This window comes from Carettochelys insculpta, chromosome 2 (genome assembly GCF_033958435.1).
Source record: "Carettochelys insculpta isolate YL-2023 chromosome 2, ASM3395843v1, whole genome shotgun sequence".
In the NCBI taxonomy this organism is placed as follows: Eukaryota; Metazoa; Chordata; order Testudines; family Carettochelyidae; genus Carettochelys; species Carettochelys insculpta.
In genome coordinates, this window is record NC_134138.1 from 198,973,265 (window position 1) to 198,996,223 (window position 22,959).

A 22,959-nucleotide genomic window follows, 5' to 3' on the forward strand; every position below is an offset into this window, starting at 1 on the left:
CCTGCTCTGGAGCAGTGCTGGGGACACTTTTTTTTTTTTGTTGTACTGGGTGGCAAACAGATCAATCTGGGGAAACCCCCATGTACGAAACATGCGCTGTAGCAGATCGGAGCACATCTGCCATTCATGCGTGATTGCGAAGCGCCTGCTCAGCTGGTCTGCATTCACGTTGTGCGGGCCGGCAAGTACGAGGCTTTCAACGTTATGTTGTTGGCGATGCACCGATTCCACAATCGGAGTGCTTCCACACATAGGGCACGGGATCGTGCTCCTCCTTATTGATTGATGTAGACTATAGTGCAGGTATTGTCGGTATTGAATCCCAACTACTTTGCCATGCAGGTAATCTCGAAAATGTTTGCAGGCGTTGAACACTGCTCTGAACTCCAGTATGGATATGTGCAGTGTCTGTTCCACAAGGGACCATAGCCCTTGCGTCACCTTGTTGCCGATGTGCGCTCCCCATCCCACATGGGAGGCGTCGGTAGTAAGAAAAATAGAAATTTGTGGTTGGTGAAAAGGCATCCCCACTAGAAGATTCTCGGGGTTTTCCCACCACGCCAGGGATCTGTGCACCTTTGTTGTGGGCGACACCACCCTGTGGACAGTGTGGGATGCCGGTTTGTAAACGCTCGCCAGCCAATGCTACGGGCTTGACATGTGCAACCTGGCATTCTGTACCACAAACGTCGCTGCCGCCATATGGCCCAGCAGCTGTAGGCACGGTAAGATCGGCACGGTGGGGCTGTATGCGATGACTTGCACCAGCGAACTGATTGCGCGGAAGTGGGTGTCGGGTAGGTACACCCTTGCTGTGATAGAGTTTATGCGTGCCCCATGAACTCTATATGTTGTGTGGGTTCGGACTTTGACTTTGCGAGGTTGATGACTAGGCCCAGCGAAGAAACGTGTCTGCTGTGACGCGTATCATGCGTGAGACCTCTGCCTTCAAGGTCCCTTTTAACAGGCAGTCGCCCAGATACGGGAAAAATAAACACCCCCTGTCTGTGCAGGTAGGCTGACACCACTGCCAGGGTTTTGGTAAGACTCTGGGGGCCGAGGAGAGGCCGAACGGAAGAACCCTGTGCTGAAAGCGCTCCTGGCTGACCGTGAAGCAGAGGAAGCGTCTGTGTGTCGGGTGGATTGTTATATGAAAGTAAGCATCTCGTAAGTCGAGTGCTGCAACCCAGTCTCCATTGTCCAGTGCCGTGAGTATCAAGGCAACTGTGATCATCCGAAAACGTTGCTTGCGCAAGTAACGGCTGAGGCCCCGAAGATCTAAGATGGGCCTCCAGTATCCTGTTTTCTTCCCTGGTAGGAAGTAGCGTGAATAAAAACCTTCCCCGGGAATTATTCCGGCACTCTTTCCACCACCCTTATGAAGATAAGGTGAGTCACCTTGTGCTTGAGCCTCGCCTCGTGGCAGCGTCCCTGAGGTGAGGCCTGGTGGGAGGCTTTGTCGGTGGAAGCGACTGGGAGGGGATCGCGCAACCATGGCTATGATCTCCAGCACCCATATGTCTGTGGTGATCTTTTGCCATTGGGAGTGGAATGGTCTGAGGCGATGATGGAACATGAGATGAGAGTGGCATTGAGCGAGGGTATTGATAGTGCAGCCCCCGACATACCCGTCAAACTTGTTGCCTTTGAGGCCTGACCCGAGGGCGTACGGCTTTGTTGAGAACATTGCCTAGGGGTTCTGTACTGTTGCCGCTATCGATAGCGCTCGTGGCCGTAGCCCCGTTGATATTGAGCACACTGTGGTTGTAAGCGTAGCGTCTTTGCTGAGGATAAAATTTTTCCCTCCTGTATGGGGGAGTATAAATGCCCAAGCTTCTCAGTGTAGCTCTCAAGTCCTTACTGGAGTGAAGGACCGAGCCGGTTGAGTCTGCAAACCAGCTTTTGTGTATCAAAGGGAAGGTCCACGATCTTTGCCTGTAGGTCCCTCGAGATGCCCGACATCTGGGGCCAGGATTCTCTACGCATGACCACTGCTGTAGCCGTTGGAGCGTGCCACCGTGTCCGCCATGTTCAGGGCAATCTGGACTCCCGTCTGCGATGCTGCGTAGCCCTCTTGAACAATTGCCTTTAACACCGGCTTTTTGTCTTCCGGGAGTGAATCCATGAGGGGAGCAAGCATGGAGTAATCATCAAAATTATTGTTTGCTAGGTGTGCCCATAATTTGCCACTCTCAATAGCAGGATAGGAGAGGAATATACCTTCCTGCCAAACAGCTCTAGCTTCTTGGCATCTTTGTCCGATCCCCCAATTTGTACTGAGAAGCCTTTGACCTCTGCTGGGACGACCCGACCACCAAAGAATTTGGTTGTGGGTGACTGAAGAGGAACTTCATGCCCTCTGCCGGGACAAAGTACTTCTTATCCGCTCTCCCATTCGTAGGCGGAACAGAGGCCGAGTCTGCCATATAGTAATGGCTGACTCCAGAATGGCTTTGCCCAGCGGAATAGCAATTTTGGATGAAGCCGGGGGTCTCAGATTTTTCAGGAGTTTGTGATGTTTCTCCTGCACCTCTGCCATTTAAATGTCATGTGTGAAAGCCACCCTTTAAAACAGCTCCTGAAACTGTTTAAGGTCATCCTGGGAAGAGACATCCCCAGGGGCCATGGCCTCATCTGGGGAGGATGAGGAGGAACCCCTAAGGTAAACCTCCCTTGAACCCTCGGGTTCCCGCGGGCGATGACACACTTGCTCGCTGGAGGATTGTGAAGGAAAGTCTCGGGGTTCTAAATTTAACTCCCCTCAAGACAACTGTGTTTCCGTCCCCGATTGGGAGTGCCCACGAGGGTATTGAGCGGCCGGGGGTGGGGGACCTGCCCCTGGGTGCAGGCCTGTAGTTTGTCTGTCCAGCCTGATAGGGACGACCATGGCAGCATGGCAAGGGTCCGGAGATGGAGACCTGGACCGCTCACGGGGTGTGTACCCCCGATGTCTGGGAGAGCGAGACCTCCGTGGCGACACCGATAGAGGTGAAACTGGCTTGTGACAGTACTCCAGGGGGATCCAATCCCAGAAAATAGTGAAGGTGGCCCAAGCCGTGGTGACATCGGTTGGAGGAACGGAGAAGGCTTTTTTTCTTTTTTTTTTTTTGGTTTCTTTTTCCCCTGATGGGCCGGTGGAGACATAGACCTTCGATGCGGCATGTGTATCACAGGGGGAGGGCTTGGTGCTAACAGCAGCGCAGCCCTGTCCAGAAATGGACTGAGGTGCCGGGTTTTTGATGTTGCCTTGCCCCTCCGCTGCGGGGCCGGCACCGCCCCCTCCCCTGCCGGGAATCTCGGCCCTGCTGTTAGCACCGCACTCAGCACCGTCAGTTGCGGTGCTGCACGGGTATCCCCCTCCGGTGCCTGCAGGCTCCGCGCCTGGCACCCCTGCACCGCTGGTGCCGCGAGGGTCTGTGCCGCCTGTGACGGTGCCACCACCTGAGCATGCAGCCGGTAGCTGTGTGCTCCGCTCGTCCTGCTCGCTGCAGATGCATGGCAAGGATCGAGCCAGGGAGAGTTTCCTCTGTTTCTGCACTGGGGGGTGGGGGGTGTCAGAGCACAGTGAGAACGCGGCCGGGTAGCCTGCAATTCCCCTTCGCTATGCCCCACGGAGGCCGGCATAGCTTCACAGCATGACTCACGCTGTGTAAAACCTGAAGAGACCATTGTGGTGAGTCCTTTATTGTTAAGAGGGTACTTAGCACTTAATCCGTGCCTTTCCTCCTCAAAGAGTGATCACCAGCCTGCGGCAGCAGGCGGCCTAATGGCCTTTCACATCCGCTCTGTTCTTCTCTGCTCCTCCCTTTTTCCTTTTTTTTTTGCTGGTATTCTCTGTGTCTTTGCTTTCTCTCTTCTTTTTTTTTTTTTGTTTAATAACTGAAAAACAACAAAATTACACGTGGAAAAAAGCCACTAAGTAATCTGACTCTGGCCTTCGCCTGAGTGGATTCCGTCTGCAGCCGATGGCAGTTGAGAAGGAACTGGCAGGGACTGGATCGTGCACGCGGCCGGGGGCACGCAGGGGGGCGGTGCGTGCTGGCGCATGCGCGATCCAGGAGAAACTGCTGGAAGATTTCCAATCTGCGGCGCCGGGCGAGCCCAACACCTATTGTGGAGCACCCATGGGGACCACTCGAAGAAGAATGAAGTCTAACCCAAACTTTGCATGACAAAGCATTGGAGTCACTTAATCTGTCAAAAAGATTATTTAAAAACATGGGCATTTTGTATTTTATAATGCAACAAAAAGATCAGTTTGTCTTTTATTCTAAAAATGCTCCCTAAACTTCCAGAACATTTTAAAGTTCATTTGCTCTCCAGCCAAAAGCTTGGTACATTTTGCAACAATAAATTTACATATTTTGTTGGGTAGTTTTGGTTAAAGAGAGTGTACAGAGCTGAACTTTTAATTATGTTCCCTGGAATGCAAGCCTCTAGATTAATTTTTAAATTAAAAGGAAGACTATGTAGAGCTGCTAGCTTGAGACACTAACACTCACTCAACCAAGTGAAATACTACCCAGACTTCCTAAATAAAAAAATTCTGCTTAGGGACAGGGACACTTCCCTCTACACATTGATTAGGAGACAGGAAAATAGACAAATGACTGGAATTCAAGAGGCAGGCTCTAATCTGACCACCACAAAACAGAGAATGACTTCCCCAAACTATTTGGAATTAACTGGGTGCAGTGCAAAGTTCAGAAGCCTCACATCACAACCAAGAAATTATTCCTGATTCAGCCCACTGCTGAATGCTACCACAAGTCTCCTGCAAAGGGGAAATTAAGCACAAATAAGGGGACCACTCTGTTTGCAAAAATGTAAGAACACTCCAATCTGTTCTGAGTCTTGTGCTCAAGTATACTCCAAGACAAGCCACAAGCTGCATTCATATCAATTGTCTTTCATTCCTTCTGCACATCCTGCCTCTTTTTTTTTTTTTTAAATAAATATACTCATCCTTATTATCCTCACCTACCGAGCCTGCAGAACACTGTGAGGTTGGTGGTAAACCAACTGACCAGCTTGCCAATCTTGTCCCAAGGGGAAAAGTGCCTTAAACCTGGAAAATGGAAGGCTAAGCCCTCAGCAAGCCTGGAAACAAAGCTCTGAAACAATTTCTACAGAATAAGGAATCGAGTGTAGTTTCAGCACCTAGAATCACTAGTTTATGTCCAGTAAAGCTTAATCATTGTCAAGAAGAATGGGGACTCGCCAGGGGCAACCCACTAATTCACCCTCCCCTAAATTAGCAAATGGGTACCTAGGGGAGGCTGAGTTCTGTTTCAATTTTATCAGCCCCCACAACTGTTATGGTGTCTTCTGGACATGAAGAGAAGAAGGAGTACTGAGCCTGAAGAAAGGCACCTCTCCAACAACGGCCCTATAAGGGTGATGAGGCTGACAGGCGAATGACTAAGACATTCCTTCCCATCTTAACTGGGGGGTCTTTCCAAGTGTCAGAAGACTGCGGTTTTTAAAACTGACAAAAATAACCAGTCACACTATGATTACTAATAATAAAACAGAAAACTGAAAAAAATAATTCAAAAGCTTTCACAATAATGGCCAATGTGCCTTCCAAACACCACCACCCATACTTGTATATTCTACACTAATTATATTAGCTTCTGCGCAGTCTTTGTGAAGACCAACTCATTTACAAGGTAATGGGAAGCTTCTGACATTGGCAATAATGTTGCAAACTTACGTGCTTAGCTGAAATCTGACAAAATTTTTTATGTTGTTATAAATTCCTTTACCCTCTTCAATGGCAGACCTGCAATAAAAACACCCACAATTCTTACAATTAGAACAAGGAAAGTAATGTAATGTAAAAGTCTATTTTGAAAACAGCGAATTCCAGCAGTTTTAAGTCACTTCAGATTTCACACAGTATATTACAGGAGGAGTCTTATCTACTCAAATATTATAAGTATGCTTACTCAGCATTTCTATTGTGATCAATCATATTAAGTTTCTCTTTCCAGGTCTGCTACAACTTTACTTTCAAAATAAAAGGATATAATCTAAAAGGATTTACAAGTGACCTTAATACCTGACTCTGATGAGCCACTTTCAAATCATCTGTGCAAGAAACTGGAATTTACTGATGATATGAGGCGCAGTCAAAATACAGCCCTCTAGGGAATAATCAGTCTACAGAGTTTCAGGGAAGTTAAATTCTGAAACTAAAGGTCAGAGAATAACTAAATTGACCTATTTGAAATGAACAAGATTAGCTGACTCCAGTGGTCTTACCTAATGAGTGCAGCCAAGCAGAAACAAAGGGGAGCAGATTTTGTGGGGTCCCCTAGGCTCAGGGGTGAGGCCAAGAATGCAGTGTCCAAGTGCATGAGAGGCCGAGCTTCCAGGGTCTCGGTGGGAAGGTGGGTGCAGGAGCAGGCTGCAAGGGGATGCAGAAGGCTTGGGGCCTGGCAGATAGAGAGGGTGTAGGAATGGGCTAGGGATAAGGGGTCTGGGCAGGAGAGGGATCTGGGGGAAGAGAAAGGGTGCAGGCGCAGACTGGGGTGGAAGAAGGGGCATGTAGGAACAGAATGGAGTTGTGGGGTCTGAGCAGGATGGGACAGGAATAGGGGTGCAAGTGCCTATCTGATGCAGCTTCAGGACAGAAGACTGCAGGTGGCACTGCCTGGCTCTAGGCACTGAAGGGAAAAACCACCTTCCAGAGGCACCACATTCTCCCACTGGCCATGATTTGGCCAATGACTGCAACATGGGCCGGGGGCCAGTGCCTGCATGGAGGGCTTCCCCACATACAGCCACTTTGTTCCCCCAGCCAGACAGAGCCCACAGGCCAGACCTAGCTCTAGCTTGCCTGGCTCAGACCCATGAGGCTTGGGGTTCCCCCCTGCAGTAGAGAGCTAGTGCGGGCACTCCACCCAGAGCTCCCCCACTGTGTGGCTGGAGCACCAGAGTTATTTCACTCCATGGGAAGGGGGAGGAAGCCAAGCCCAGAGTCTCATGGGCCAGATCCAAGTAAGATACAAGCCAAATCACGGCAGGTTCCCCATCCCAGCTTTGCAGTCTGATTTCTCATTTGTTGACACTGTTTCTTATCAGAAATAAAATCAACTATTAAAATCCTTAATCAATATGGGACTTTCAAAAGATGCTCTAGGAACTATTTTGGCAAAGTTCTGTAGCCTGTCTTAATACAGGAGGCCAGACCAGATGACCACAATGGCTCCTGCTGGCTTAGGAATTTATGAATCTGAAAACGCTGTAAGCGCTGGTGCATGTTATTTATGCACCTTGTATACCAGTGGTATTTTACTCAGCTAGCAATGTTTTGTAGGAATTACAAAACTATTAAGAGTAACCCAAATAAAAAAATAATGTGATGAAAAGAATGCTGATGAAGCTTCAGCTAACAACTACTTTTGAGATTTTGTGCGTTCTTGGAGGAACTGCAATGCCAAAATACGCACCTTGACTTGAGCATAAGTTTAAACCTCTCTCACTTTTAAGCTACCTGGGTCTATGCTAGGCTTCTCTTTCAGTTTTCCATCAGTGCAGTTTCTCTTGTAGTAGTAATACACACAACTCAAAATGTGATCTAGCTTTGCTCAGATCAGGTCTGAGGACAAATGTTAAAATATGGCTGTCCTCAATCCACTGCACACTCAAACCACCATTAGTACCAGCAGAAAGTGCTAAGGGATAAAAGTTCAGCATAGACTAGGCCTCACAGCTTAAATAAGTTTACAGTAAAAGCCCAGTTATCCAGTATTTGCAAAACCGGCACATTGTTAACTGATCAGGGCTGACCACTGTGGGCCCAACTGACCAGCAGGTCCAGCTGACAGCTGACATGGGGACGACTGCCCGCTGCTTCATTAGGGTGGCAGAGTATGGCCAGGTTCTGGCTGCCCAGTGGGAGGAAGGGGCACAAAGTGGTGTTGGCTGCCTGCTGCCCAGCTGGGAGGGAGCAGGGGGAGGACAGAGTGGGGGCTGACTGCCTGCTCATGCTCCAATAACTGGCACATTTTATCCAGTATCCCTAGTTCCCCAGGAATACCAGATAAAGCTTTTACTGTAATGCCAGCCCACATCTAAGAAAGCATACCACTTCTCCTCCTCCAACTTCCTCCATAGAAATCTGCACACTTTTGTGGAAAAGCTGCCCAAATACTTATGACAGTTTTAAAGCTTATTTAGAACCCCAAAAATAAAAAGGTTTGAATAAAGGCATTAATGTTTTTAGACAGCAGTACAAGCTAGAAAGCACTAAAGATCAATTTTCTCGGGCTATGCATGGGAATTTGTAAGCAAACCACAGCTACATTTACAAGGACGTATCCTTTTTGCAAAAAGTGTAGTTTATGGGGGAGCAATTTCCTAATGCTTATTTTATCTAACACTTGCAGAAATCAGGAACTTACATGATTGTCTGAAAATCATCATCCACTAGGATCATATCAGCTGCTTCCTTACAAACATCTGTTCCAGTCTGCCCCATTGCCACTCCAATATCTGCAGCCTTCAGAGCTACAGCATCATTCACTCCATCTCCTGTCATAGCCACTACAGCACCATTATTTTGTAACGACTTAAAAAAAAAAATTGTTTAGGCAACGATTAGACACAATCTGATCAACACAACTATTCTAACTGGTCATCTAAAATCATAAAAATTACATTATGTTTTCTTTTAAGCGAGTGCTTGGATGTGATTTCTCTTGAAAAAAAAAAAAAAAAATCCACATTTCAATTTAAAGTTGCTGGATTCCTTCTCAAGAAGCCCCGCTAAAAAACATGCTTGCAGAAAAGCGAGAGCCTGCTCAAAAGCTGTATTTAGAAAACAAAGTTTCCATGAAGAAATCCATGTCCATATTTAACACTGTTCTCCTGTATCTCTCCAAATAACATTTCAACTGTTTCTACGTTTGATTTCTTCATTCCATTTGCTCTTTTGCTTGTGCTAACTGTTATCTTGCAAACACCTTTATTTTGTAGTTATACTTTAGCTTAAATGATACAGAAGAAAGGTGAATAATTTCCAGCATCAGAATTGAGGCATTACTCAACAAATGCCTTAAAATTCATGTATTTTCATTCTGCGCTGGGATGCAGCAGACATGGGCTCCCCTAAGTTTTTAGTCCAGTGGTTCCCAACCTTTTCAATAGTGCGGATCCCCAATCACTCCCCCACCACAAGCCATTAGCAAACCCCCGAAGCCAATTCTAGCCACTATGTACCTTCATTAAATGAAAATGGGAAACAGATTTTTGGACAGCAACATTGGAAGACATTTAAATTAAAGGTAATAATTGATTGTAACTTTGAAATCTATTTAAAAAAATTCTGTGATCATTTTTATCTTTTTGTCTTCCCATGGACCACCTGCAATACCCTCACAGACCCCCAGGAGTCTGCAGACTCCAGGTTGGGAACCACTACTCTAGCCAATTCAACTGAAATAGGATACTAAATTTCAGTTGGCCCTCTGGCATCTGAAAAAATGTTATGTTGCCCAACAGCTGCAGCATATCATCTCTTTGCTAGGCACCGAGAAGTTCTCTCAGCTGTTTTTTTCCTTCAAATAAATTTGTTTCAAAACCAAAATACATTTCAAACTTTTTTCCATTCTGACATCTTAGCCTGTTACAATCTTAGTAAATTATAAAATAGATGGCTACAGCAGTTCTTACATTGTTACCTCTGGAGAAACATACCTTTATGATTCTCAATTTGTGTCTGGGACTGGCTCTGTAAAACACTGCAACCTAGAGTATAAAGAATGAACACAAAAAACTTGAGAAATTAATGGCTGAAATTGAGAATGCAAGATTTGACAATACAAAAACACGTAGAATCTCAGCTATAGCTCCATATTATTAGCACTCAGATAGGAGCATTTACAGAGCAAAGTTTACATTAATCAAATTAGATGTTAGTCATATTTCAGTGAAGGTCTGAGATTAAAAACGTTGCTATCTTCATTTCTGTAAGCAGGCGCTCTTTTGTAAATGAAGTGATAAATGTGGAACACAAGTAGTGGAAAGTATTGGAGGGGTAACCATGTTAGTCTGGATCTGTAACAGCAACAAAGGGTCCTGTGGCACCTTATAGGCTAACAGAAAAGTTTTGAGCATGAGCTTTCGTGAGCACAGACTCACTTCTTCAGATGCTGGTCTTGGAAATCTGCAGGGCCAGGTATAAATAAGCCAGAGCAAGGGTGGGGATAACAAGGTTAGCTCAGTCAGCAAGGGTGAGGCTTACTACCAGCAGTTGATCTGGAGGTGTGAACACCAAGGGAGGGGAAGCTGCTTCTGTATTTAGCCAGCCATTCACAGTCTTTGTTTAAGCCTGAGCTGAGGGCGTCGAATTTGCAGATGAATTATAGCTCAGACATTTCTCTTTGGAGTCTGGTCCTGAAATTTCTTTGCTGTAGGATAGCTACTTTTAAGTCTGCTACTGTGTGGCCTGGGAGATTGAAGTGCTCTCCTGTGGGTTTTTGTATATTGCCATTTCTGATATCTGATTTTTGTGCGTTTATGCTTTTACGTAGAGACTGTCCAGTTTGTCCGATGTATATAGCAGAGGGGCACTGCTGGCACATGATGGCATAAATTATATCGGTAGATGTGCAGCTGAATGAACCCACGCTGGCGTGGCTGATCTGGTTAGGTCCTGTAATGGTGTTGCTGGTGTAGATATGTGGGCAGAGCTGGCAACGAGGTTTGTTGCATGGATGGGTCCCTGAGTTAGTGACTGTGGTGCGGTGTATAGTTGCTGGTTAGGATTTGTTTCAGGTTGGCAGGTTGTCTGTGGGCAAGGACTGGTCTGCCTCCCAAGGCCTGTGAAAGTGAGGGGGGGATCATTGTCCAGGATGGGTTGTAAATCCCTGATAATGCGCTGTAGAGGTTTCAGCTGAGGACTGTAGGTGATGGCTAGTGGTGTTCTGTTGGTTTCTCTCTTGGGCTTGTCCTGTAGTAAGAGGCTTTGTGGCACACGTCTGGCTCTGTTGATCTGTTTTTTCACTTCCTCAGGTGGGTATTGCAGTTTCAAGAATGCTTGGTAGAGATCCTGTAGGTGTTTGTCTCTGTCAGAGGGGTTGGAGCAAATGCGGTTATATCTTAGTGCTTGGCTGGAGACAATGGATCGTGTGGTGCGTCTGGGATGGAAGCCGGAGGCATGAAGGTAGGCGTAGCAATCAGTAGGTTTACAGTACAGGGTGGTATTGATGTGGCCATCGTGTATTAGCACCGTGATGTCCAGGAAGTGGATCTCCTGTGTGGACTGTTCCAGGCTGAGGTTGATGTTGGGGTGAAAGTTGTTGAAGTCCCGGTGGAATTCCTCCAGAGAGTCTCCTTCCCTTGGGTCCAGATGATGAAGATGTCATCAATGTAGCATAAGTAGACACGGGGTGTTAGTAGACGAGAGCTAAGGAAACGCTGTTCCAGGTCAGCCATGAAAATATTGGCATATTGAGGGGCCATGCAGGTACCCATAGCTGTGCCGCTGATTTGAAGGTATATATCGTCGCCAAATCTGAAATAGTTGTGTGTGAGGATAAAGTTACAGAGCTCAGCCATCAGATGTGCTGTAGCATCATCAAGGATACTGTTCCAGACAGCATTTATTCCATCTTTGTGTGGGATGTTGGTATAGAGAGCCTCTACATCCATGGCGGCTAGGATAGTGTTTTCTGGTAGGTCATCAATGTCTTGCAGTTTTCTCAGGAAGTCAGTGGTGTCTCGGAGATAGCTGGGAGTGCTGGTGGCATAGGGTCTGAGAACAGAGTCCACATAACCAGACAGTCCTTCAGTGAGAGTGTCAATGCCCGAGATGATGGGGTGTCCAGGATTTCCAGGTTTGTGGATCTTGGGTAGTAGGTAGAATAGCCCCGGACGGGGCTCTAGAGGTGTGTTTGCATAAATCTGTTCTTGTGCTTGTGTAGGGAATGTCCTGAGCAGATGGTGTAGTTTCTTAGTGTATTCTTCGGTGGGATCTGAGGAAAGTAGCCTGTAAAATTTGGTATTGGAGAGTTGTCTGGAAGCCTCCTTCTGGTAGTCAGACCTGTTCATGACGACAGTAGCTCCTCCTTTATCCGCCTCTTTGATGATAATGTCAGGGTTGTTTCTGAGGCTGTGGATGGCATTGCGTTCCACAGGACTGAGGTTGTGAGGCAAAGGATGCTGTCTCTCCACAATTTCTGCCTGTGCGTGTCAGCGAAAGCATTCTATATCTAGGTCCAGACTGTTATTTCTGCCCTCAGGAGGAGTCCACGTGGAGTTATTCTTCTTGTGCTGCAAGCTTTAGCTAAAATAACTTTGTGTATGTTAGTTTTATTAACAGAGCATTCACAACTGCCAAAATTGCAAACAGTATGGGTATTCATCAGTCAAGCAAATTAACTATCCTTTGTAAATAACTGGTTTGTTAGAAGAAGCTCATGGTTTGATTAACAATTAAAAGCATGGACTTATTTAAAAAAAGTGAAGACATGACAAAGGCATAGTGAAGAGCAGATAAAAAGATTGATAGGGAATTCTATTCCTCTTTTCCCATGAAAAGAGACTAAGGAGCCATTCAAATAAACTGAACACCTTTACTAAAAGGAAACATCTCACAATATACAATTAGCTTTCGTAATTCATTGCCATGACGTATCAGCAGCACTTAAACTGATTATACAGATACTAATTTAACTTTGGATGTTATCATTAAGGTTTAAGAAAAAAAATTTGGAAGGGATGTAAAGTTTTATATTCCATGTCATCTGACAACCTTTAACAGACAGATCAAGAAAGAGTTCTGGGCAAGCTAGTCTCTAGTTACTAATGACAGGGTTTCTTGCACTTTCTTTTGAACCATCAGAACATGGTCAGAGTACAAGTGTGACACTGGATACTGATGCATCAACGTAGCTGCTCTACTGTAGCAAATCCAATGAAGATGTTCTACACCATTGGAAAGTGCACTCTGTCATTGGTGTAAGTATTCCATCTCCACAAGAAGCACAAGACATGTCAGTGGGAGAAGCCCTCCCACAGACAGAGGGTGTAGGTCACTGACACTTTCATCATTTGGGGGGCCAGACTGAGTGGTCTTTTCACTCCCCGAGCGATGCCAGCCAGATCAACTTAAGCAGAAGTTTAGACCTGACTTAAGTGAACAGCTGGCCTGGTGCACTATGACAGTTTTCATGCTCCTAAAGAGGAGGGTTTGGCTTTTTATAGTTTACTGCACCACGTTTCTATTAAAATCTTTTCAGCTTCTTACAAAATATTTTCATAAATGAGAATGATTTTCTCAGAATAGGCTACATGCTTTTGTAACATTACTGTAATTAGTCAGGGATCGGGGAGCTATGCTAACCTTTGGTACTATTTGTGAAAGCTGCTGAATATCCAGAGTATCTATTTCTTCTCCTGAGACTGACTGTGAATTCTTGGAATATAACCCAAGGCGACTCGCTGCAAAGAAAAAACAAAAAATAGGAAACTCCATTAAATCACCAACATAAGAAATACAGGATTATTTTGTGCATCTGTTCTATTCCGCCTTTAACAATTGCTATGTGTATGTTTATTCCAGTAGCTTTGGGTATTCACCCGAGTTCTTGAGAAATAAAAAACGTTCTTGAAGTGCACTCTGACTAAAAATGTTTACATTCGCATCAACATCCAAGACTTCAAAAAGATAAGGCCCCGTTGTGTTTGGTTCTGTACAAACTGCAAAATGACTGTCCCTACCCCAAAAAAACTTTGTCAAAAACACTACAACGTCAGCAAATGGATGCCAACAGGTAGAGAAAGCATGAGGTCATAAGATATAAAATGTTCAATGTGTGAAGGAAAAACACAAAAAACTGAAATTTCCATCTAATTTTACAAAGCTTCATGATCAACCCACACAAAGAATTACCTTCTGTAATCTAATAAGGTCAAGTACAGAAGTCTAGCTAAGGAATTTGTTCAAAGTTAAAAACACAAAAGCCAGCTTCAACTTGAAAATCCAGTTATACATAAGGAAACTGGCAGGTATGATATCAGAAAGGATTTCTGTTTAAGTGTATGTCTCTTCCTTGCTGCTATATGAATGCGTCCCAGAGGGAAAATTATACAAAAATTGATGGAGCATGCAATATTGCTAAATGGGAAAAAAAAGCCACATTAAACCAAACTGAAATTGTCTCAGTTACAGCAAGTCTCATGTATAAAAACAATTTTCAGACAAATGCAACTTAACGGGATATTTCAGTTTAAAACTATGTTCTTTCCTGTTGCATCACATTTGACAATCTTATGGCTATTAAAATACAAACAACGTTGTCTACACATTTGTAAATTTCACAAAATTATGCTTCTATTTGCATTACATACTATCCACACAAGCCATTTTAGAACAACAATTAAGGTAGTTTAATGGCATCCAGAAAGTCAAATTAAGAGGTTCATTCATACCAATAGCAACTGCAGTCTCCTGTGAATCTCCAGTAACCATTTTTATTGATACTCCCGAAGCAATAAGTGTAGTGATAGCTTCTTTTACACCAGTTCTCGGAGGATCAATTATTCCCACCAGACCCAAGAAGGAAAGCTGTCCCAGCTCAGGGCCAGAGGCCAGGGCCAAAACTAAGAAAATGAGAAAAAAGTTCAAAACTCAACTAACCAGCATAGTACATTTAACAGTCCTCCAAAAAAAATATTTCAACCACATACCCTGTATCTTTTCTAAAAAGGTATTTTTCAAATAAAGTTTTATTTGAATAGACCAGATGATTGGTGCATACAGATTGGAGGCCTAAAACTGCAAAACATGCATACACTTGAATAAATTTACCCATTAAAATTAATCTAGAGAGAGAGAGAGTGTGAGTGTGTGTGTGAGAGAGAGCGCACACGCGCGCGCGCAGGATAGGGGCCTCATTCAGTAGGCAGACTACAGTAGAAAGGGAGATAGTGCTAGTACCCTTGCGTCACAACTGTGGATGAGAACTGGTGTTAGGATTTTTTTTGTTTACTGTTTGGGGCCTTGTCTCTCCAACTAATGGAGGATGGGGAGACAAATACAGGCACCCCTTTCCTACGTATGCTTATTTTACGGATTTAAAGGAAGCACTGGCAGTCATTGCCACATTAAGCCATAATTATTTTGGTATTTGGAGGAAGATATCAGGATCTGATGACATACAATTACTGTTTTTCATAATAATATGAATAAGGCTATGTGCACTGATATAGCATAAACTAGCTCATCAGTATAGACAAAAATATTGTCACCCTCTATAAGAGGGTAAGGGGTTTCAATCATCTTCAAGTGTCTTTACAAAATGTTTTACTTTGCTCACAACCTATCAATATGCCATGCTTAAGACAGTTTGCAAAGGCCAATGAGGCTAGGTCTACACGGAGGGCACTATTTTGGGATATGTTGTATCCCAAAATAGCTGCCTGTGTGCAAGAAATGCACGTTGTCTCAAAAGAGTTTTTGAGAACTGGCACGCTGTTTCAACGTCCCTGAAATCCTCATCACAGGAATAAAGGGATGCCTCAAAATAGCTCATTTTGGGTTAGTTCGCCATGTAGACATAGCCTGAAAGACTATCAGCCTGCAAGTTTCCTTTGCAACACCCCTACTTCTGTTTTTCACATGAAGGTTGATGATTTAAAATAAAAAGAGACATGCCCAGACATATTTTAACTATCTGTACATTCCTGGACAATTTACAAGTCTACAGCAGAAAAGAAGTGGCACTTGCTTGCTGTACTGGAAGTTCAAAATATGGGTGATTACCAACACCACATCCTCAGCCCCAAACTAGCCCCTGTCAGAAGTGGCATGGTAATGGGGCAATTCAAAACAGGCTAATGAAGCACTAACTTGCATATTCAGCACCTCATTAGCATAATAGCCACACGAATTTCAATGTGCAGACTTCCAATTGCAGATTGACAGTGTAGATGGGAGCAGCTCCGAAACAAGCACCCTATTTCCACTCTCTCTTACTCCCACATAACTAGACCATAGTAACGGAATGTCCAAGTGGAGCACTTATTTCAAAGCTGTCCCCATCTTCACTGTCAATCTGCAATGGAAGTCTGCTCACGCAGCTGACATTATGCTAATAAGGCACTAAATATGCATGTTAGTACCTCATTAGCCTGCTTCAAATTGCCTCATTACGACGTCACCTCCAAATGGGAGGTGGCCTATGTGGAAGCAACCTCGGAGAGTGTTTAAAGCTCATCAGGGAAGCTCAGGGGTCTGCAACCAAGATAGCAGGAACAGCCATTTTCTTCAAATTCAGTTACAAGATCAATACTTCAAGAGTTGCAATGCAGGTAAATATGAGAAAGTCCTTCAAAAATAATGCCAAACTGTACTTTTTGTCACCCCTATTTTAAGAGCAGCACATACCTAATGATTTGTACCAGTCAGAAAGTTTAAGTTACTTTCACCCTACATTGGAGAGCAAATGAGGACAAGGAAAACACTGTGCCTGGGGATAAGCTCTTAAGTAAGGAGTAACAATGTTCGCATCAACCCTCCATGCCCCCAACAGGCTCTACCCCCACCCTCCAGCCCCCAAAATCCACCCCTGCATCCTCAGGCTTAACCCCTCTCAGCCCCAAACTAGCCCCTAGGACTAACCCATCTGTGGCACTAGCTGGGGAGCCTACACCAGATGGCCACACGCACCCAGCAGAAAGAAGGCTGGTGTGGAGGTGTTCCACTGGCCCAGGTGAGCCAGGCCAAGCCATGCCCACGGGAGAGGCGTGGCCACCTCAGGTAGCAGAGCAAGCAAGAGGCTCTCTGCAGCTGCCTACCCTGCCACCGCTAAAATAATTAAACTAAAAATTCAGTTGGTTTAACAGCCAGATGCCTCCTGCAGCCCTGCCAGCCAATAAAACAATTAAATTTAGTTTTATGTTTCAGGGGCATAGGGCAGGGAGCTCCAGAGGAGTCAGTGGCCACAGCATCCAGAGCCTCAAGTGATTCCTTGAAGGAGCCATATGTGGCCACGTAGCTGCAGGTTGCTGACTCCTGGGAAAGCCCAACAATTGAAGCCACAAGTCCCTTCACATGATCCCAGCCCTGCAGCTAAAGATCTGGATGCTGTATCTTTAACACCAACCTATCCTTATCTAGAGGAAGACTAACTGGGATTGGTGTTTCATGAATAGCTTGTCTTTGAAATGTGGAAGTCTATTACCAGTGTTAAAATTATGTTTTGCTAATTACCAGGTCTTATTAGCAACACAAGAATTAAATGCCTGCGGAGGAGAAAACTTTCCCCACGTATGGAGGGGGAAGGTCTTCCAGGTTTATGCAGGGCCTCACAGCATCCTCCATCAGAACCTTGCAGTTTGAGCTCTCAGCCCTCTAGTTCTAAGCAGGAAGGATTTACACATCCAGCAGTGCACTTAGAGATATGCACCTCAACCTGACAGTACACGCACTGGTGATGCTTGTCACTGATGGAGAACAGTTAAGGGCAGGAAACAATTCCAGGACCTTGGGCACAGTCTTGGAGGAGTTTTCACCAAACCATGTGTGTGTTTTATTCCCTCTTATACCTTTGGACAGGTGCATGAGGAGAGCTATGGCAAGTGTGCGTCAATGGGCACTGCACTGAAGGAATTCTGGACGTGGTTGCATGGTGCAAATGCATATCCAGATGTGAAATGCACAAAAGGGAACAAAAATCACCCAAGAGAGCATCCATTCCCTGCAAACACTCCAAAAGCAGCAATGCCAGTAACTCTAGCAACCCCTCTGACCAATATTTAGGCCTGGTCTGCCCTAGAAGATTAGGTCAAATTTAGGTTGCTTGGAAAATGGACTTAAGTCATCAGTCCACACTACAGCGCCCATTCTCCAGACTTAAAGAGTTCCAAAGGTTGACTTTTGTACTCCTGCTTTTCACAAGGAGTAACGCCAAACATTGACCTTGTATAGCCCACTTTAGGGTAGTGTAGATGGAGCACTGTGAAGTTCCATGTTCTTGGCCTTCTGTAGGTGTCCCAGAGGGTCAGGGTGGTCAGACTGCGGCAAACACTTGCAGGTCTCCAGGTCTGCTGGAAATGGTAGGGTGAAAGTTTTATTTCATTGCCTGTTTGGCCAGTGGGGTGAGTGCACAAGGCAACACACCTGAGCATAATGCTGTGGGGGTAGGGGTGATGCAGCTGTGCTGGCAGAACACAAAGCAGCAAAAGAAACCTGGACAGCTATGCTAAGATCTTACAAGGCACGGTGGGAAGGATCACTAAAGGCAACCAGCAGTACTGTGTAAAAATAAAGGAACTCAAGCAGGCCTACTAGAAGACAGAGGACGCAAATGGAAGTTTGGGTTATTGCAACAAACATGACACTTCTGAGCAGCTGCCTGTGATTCTGGGGGGGCGACTGAATCAAATGTCCCTAAACAGTCCATGGATACCTCCCAAGTGATGCCAGAGGCAGCCTCTAGCAACAGCAAGGAAGACATGGAGGATGAGGATGACAATAACAACGGCCAGCAGGCAAACCGAGCAGCTGATCTCACCCCCAGCCAGGAACTTGTTTTAACTTTAGATCGCATCCGCTTCTCCCAGAATGTTTGCAGCTGGATCCTACCAGCAGGGAGAGCACCTCTGGTGAGTTCTCATTTTTAATCATGCTACAAGTGGATTACGGCAATTGGATGTGATCTACGGCAGGCGCTGTACCTACATAACCTGGGCCTCCAGAACAGCTTCTTAATGTGTCTGGGGCGGGGTGCAGTGAAGACTGGTGCTGCATATCTCCATAAAGCTCTCAAACAGGAAGTCTTTAATCATTCTCTCAAGGTTTTTAGAGAGAGGTCTGACTTCCTCTGACCTCCACGATTGGACACCTTTCCTCATCAAGCTACCAGTAAGTAACGTAGCATCATTGCACAACAGAGCAGTGCATAACAACTGCCCTTGTGCCCACATTCAGTCAGCATCCATTCTTTACCAAGGTTAGTTATTCTAAGGAGGCTGACCTCTCTTTGCAACCTAGAGGAACTTGGACAAAGGTCATTATAACACAAGCTGCTCTGCCATGCCTGGACCACTCCCTTCCCTGGGCTCCTAGGGGGAAGAGAAACTTTCACTCTCCCAGCAGAATGGGGAAAGCATGTGGCAACCACAAGAGCCAAAACACAGCCATGCCAGCCCCCTCCTTCCTTTCCTCAGGCACCTTGAGGAAGGGAAAGGCTCAATGTCCCAACAAAGTAGAGAGGAAGCATGTGGTGACCATCACTGTCACAGCCCTTAAGCCCCCATCACCACACATTTGCAGCGTGTGCAACTGCAGAAGCTGCTTTTGGAATAATATCCTTGAAAGTAAGCCCCCAATCTGTACCTTACCATGACTGGAAGCAAACCAAGTCAAGCAGGTCCTTTAAGATCTTTGTGTAGTACTTACTGCATACAGGATGCTTGAAAGCCAAAATTTGTCCTTGCACATAACACTTCCCTATTTTGTGCCACATAGGCTCACGCATGAAATTCCCTTGTGTGTTGTAGAACATCTCATCTATGGTAAACGCATTTCTCTAATGTCTGGCCTTCACTTACATTCTGTTGCAGTGGGCTCACTGACCACTGCTCTAACCCCCTCATTGCTCCCCAGCTGTTGGGCTGGCACAGAGCCAAAGGGGAAAACATGCAGAAACATGTGTTCCTACAGCACATACAACCGCCCACATGGAGGAAAACCATGCTGAAAGAGAGGAGGCCCTACTGGAAAGGCAGGCGGGCTCTCAGATAATGAAGTCCAGGTCCAACAAAGTCAGGAGGCTCCTGAACCTGGCTTTAAATCGCCAGATGTACATCCTACCACATTCTGCACTTGTGCAAATGTTCCTTACTGTGGTCCAGGCTGCATGTGTATGGCTTCGTGAGCCAAGGGAGCAAGGGATAAGCTAGATTTCCCAGATCATTAACATCTCTAATGGTGTTTTTCTAGTCTGGGAAGAAAGTTCCATTCTGCAGCTTTCTGAACAGACCAGACTTCCTTTTCCCCTCCCCTGACAACAGTCAGGGAAGCCCATCACAGCCAAACCATCCACTATGTCCTGCACATGTCACAGAGCCACTGTCTTTTGTAGCAGAAGAGAACTGACTGCCTTAGCTACCTGGATCAGAGCAGCCTCCACTGTAGATTTGCCCACTCTGAATTGATTGCCCACTGACCAGGAGCTGGACCGGTGTTCAAGTTTCCACAGAGCTACTGCCACTCACTTCTGAACTGTCAGAGCAGGTCTCATTTGCTGCACTTCAGGGTGGGGGAAGCAACTTGCAAAGTTCTGTGAAAGTGGCCTTATGGCTTTACTCTGCACAGATTTTGTAGCCACTGCTGATCATCCCATACCTGCAGAACAGTGCAGTCCCACCAGCTTGAGCTAATTTCACAGAACCAGCACTCCACTGCTTACACAGCATCGAGTGCAGCCAGCATCTCCCTGTTCCTCCCCTCCAGGGTTTCACATTTGTGTATGTCCCTCTCCTCCTCAGGGTCTTCATTGCTCTGAAGGCTACTTAGCTTCTTCACATGCCTCAGCAAAATATACACAAGGTGCTCACAATACTTGCCACAACATTTTGAAGCTGGACGGGTTCCATGCTAGCCTTCCAATGGCATCTGCATGGATACCCAGGGAAAAAAGGGCATGAAAACACTTTTGGAAGGCAATAGAAAAGGTTGTGGGGAAGGAAGGTGGGAAGAGAAGTGCACTCTGGAAGGCTGACTATACACCCTGAACCCCTATGGCACTTTTGTGCCATCAGACCCTGGAAGCTCAACCCACTAGGCAAATGGGCAGCATGAACTGTGAGATAGGTACCCACAGTGCATTGCTGACAGTCAAATCTGCCCATCTTAGCTCAAATACGGGCCTCTGTAAACTCACATAAGAGATGAAACAAAATAGAAGAGAACAGAAAAGACAGATTACCTACATCCAAAATCCCACAAGTCAATTCTTACAGAAAGAGATGACTGATAAGCAGAGATAAGTCAATCTCTCGGGCAGTCAGACACAGGAGAAGAAACCAAGTACAATATGTCAGCATTCACAGTCAGTCACACTATTATTTAACCTTTACACTAAAGTGCCAGTTTCACACCTAGTCCTAGTTTGAAGAAAGTGGTGAACATAAAACAGAGAAGGTTTGAGTTTAGCATTTTCTTGAGTCTCCAAAGTTGTGTGTTTTACTTACTATGAAGTAGTGAGTTAATACACCTTTAGATGTGTTGCCTAACTGTAGAGATGGTATACTAGAGCAGCCTTACCCCTCAGTCCTGCAGAACCCATAGATATCTTCTCTTGCTGATACTGCTCTCTCTGTTGTTGGGCGAGTGGTAGAGTCTGCCCTTTGTTGTTATATGTTGTACAGTATCTAATCACTTGTTCATATGCACCCTTCATAAAACAAATCTCTGGTTTGTCCTAAGGAAGAAAAAATATTTAAACATCAATAAATGAAACCTCTTTCACCTACATCATATTCTCTTACAAGTGAAAGAACACATTCATTAAAGCTATAATTGGTGTGTAGTAGTTTAATTCTAAATACATTAACAGTACTAGAAGAGAATCTAAAGAGCCCTGCTGAAATTTGGGCATTTTATTAGGTATTTTTACCCTTACTGTGTAAAGACATTGCCAATAAGACAGCAGAACATTAACAATCTCACGAGACTTCTGTGGAGGAGCTCAAGTTCAGAATTTTCAATATCTGATTTCATAATATACTTTCACAGACTCTGTGGTTTTCAGCCACCACTTCAGTGACAGAAAATTAAACTAGTTTCACTTCAAACTTCCTCCTTCACACACATGCAAAGTTCCGCGCTGTTCGCCTGATACTCCCTCCCTCTACACAAACATCTGAAGTTAAACAGGTAGCTTCTACACTATTCACTCTGCCACAGGAAGTTACTTATCACAGTTACACAAGTACAGAAAATTGGAAAAGGTCTACCTGTTGTGTTCTGTGCACACATTTAACAGCCATCCATTTTTGCTCTGAACTGAAGGGATACTCTGCTTTTCTAATGTAGTCCTGCTGGACTCCATCTAGACCCATCTGTATAAAACAACAGTAAAACATCAAAACCATTCTTATCCATTTAGCTAGGCTACAAGCTTTCAAGTCAAGTTCAAATGACTTACTTGGCTTCTTAGTTATTTACAACCCATTCAGTGTTCAATTCCCTAACTAGGGGGTGAAAACAGATGATGAGACTTACCAGTGCACCCTGCAACTGGGCCCAGCATCCTTAGCACAGAGAGGGGGTGAAATGGGGGGACAGTTCTAGACCCCCCAAAAGGAGCAGGGTCTCAGATGGAAGGGACAGTTCCATTCTCCCCATCCCCCCAGCCAATCCTTTATGGCCAGCGGCCGTGGGGCTGGTGTGGTACAAGCCGTAAGCCCCGGAGTTCCAGCAATGATTTGAAAGGCCCTTTGGGAGGATTTTTTCCAGTGGAAACTTACTATTATTGCTATAGTTAACACACATTCCTTTGAGCTTAATGTTGCTGACATGGAGGAGAAAACCAACCCTCAAGCTGGTACATACCTTCATAGCAAGAGCAATTAAAGCCCCTTCTGTTGGTTTTCCCATTAGAGTACTGTTTCTAATTACAGCATCATTGCACACACAACCTGCCTGAAGACACAAACAAAAGCGAGGTCAAGGCAATACTGATAAGCTTCACAAGTCACCAGGACCAGATGACATTCACCAAGAGTTCTGAAAGAACTCAAATATGAAATTGCGCAACTTAACTGTGGTTTGCAATTTATCCTTTATCTTCCGATCATTAGGTACAGAAGCTAGATTTAATGTGAGGTCAATATTTAAAAAGGGCTCTAGAGGTGATCCTGGCAATTACAGACTGGCAAGTTTAATGCCAGCACCAAGCAAATTAGCTGAAACTATACAAAAGAATAAAGTTGTCAGAC

General features: G+C 45.2%; 1 protein-coding gene across 2 annotated transcripts in view; it reads right to left on the minus strand.

The window, feature by feature from the left end:
- Positions 1–22,959, minus strand: part of ATP2C1 (ATPase secretory pathway Ca2+ transporting 1) — an 86,437-nt gene that overhangs the window by 9,349 nt on the left and 54,129 nt on the right. For both annotated transcript variants that reach the window (XM_074988291.1, XM_074988290.1), the window contains 8 exons: positions 22,574–22,663; positions 21,976–22,080; positions 21,284–21,440; positions 14,443–14,613; positions 13,355–13,452; positions 9,706–9,756; positions 8,412–8,578; positions 5,717–5,785 (listed from right to left, as the gene is read on the minus strand). In XM_074988291.1, the coding sequence (XP_074844392.1) occupies positions 5,717–5,785; positions 8,412–8,578; positions 9,706–9,756; positions 13,355–13,452; positions 14,443–14,613; positions 21,284–21,440; positions 21,976–22,080; positions 22,574–22,663 (908 nt within the window). The remainder of the gene's footprint in view (positions 1–5,716; positions 5,786–8,411; positions 8,579–9,705; positions 9,757–13,354; positions 13,453–14,442; positions 14,614–21,283; positions 21,441–21,975; positions 22,081–22,573; positions 22,664–22,959) is intronic.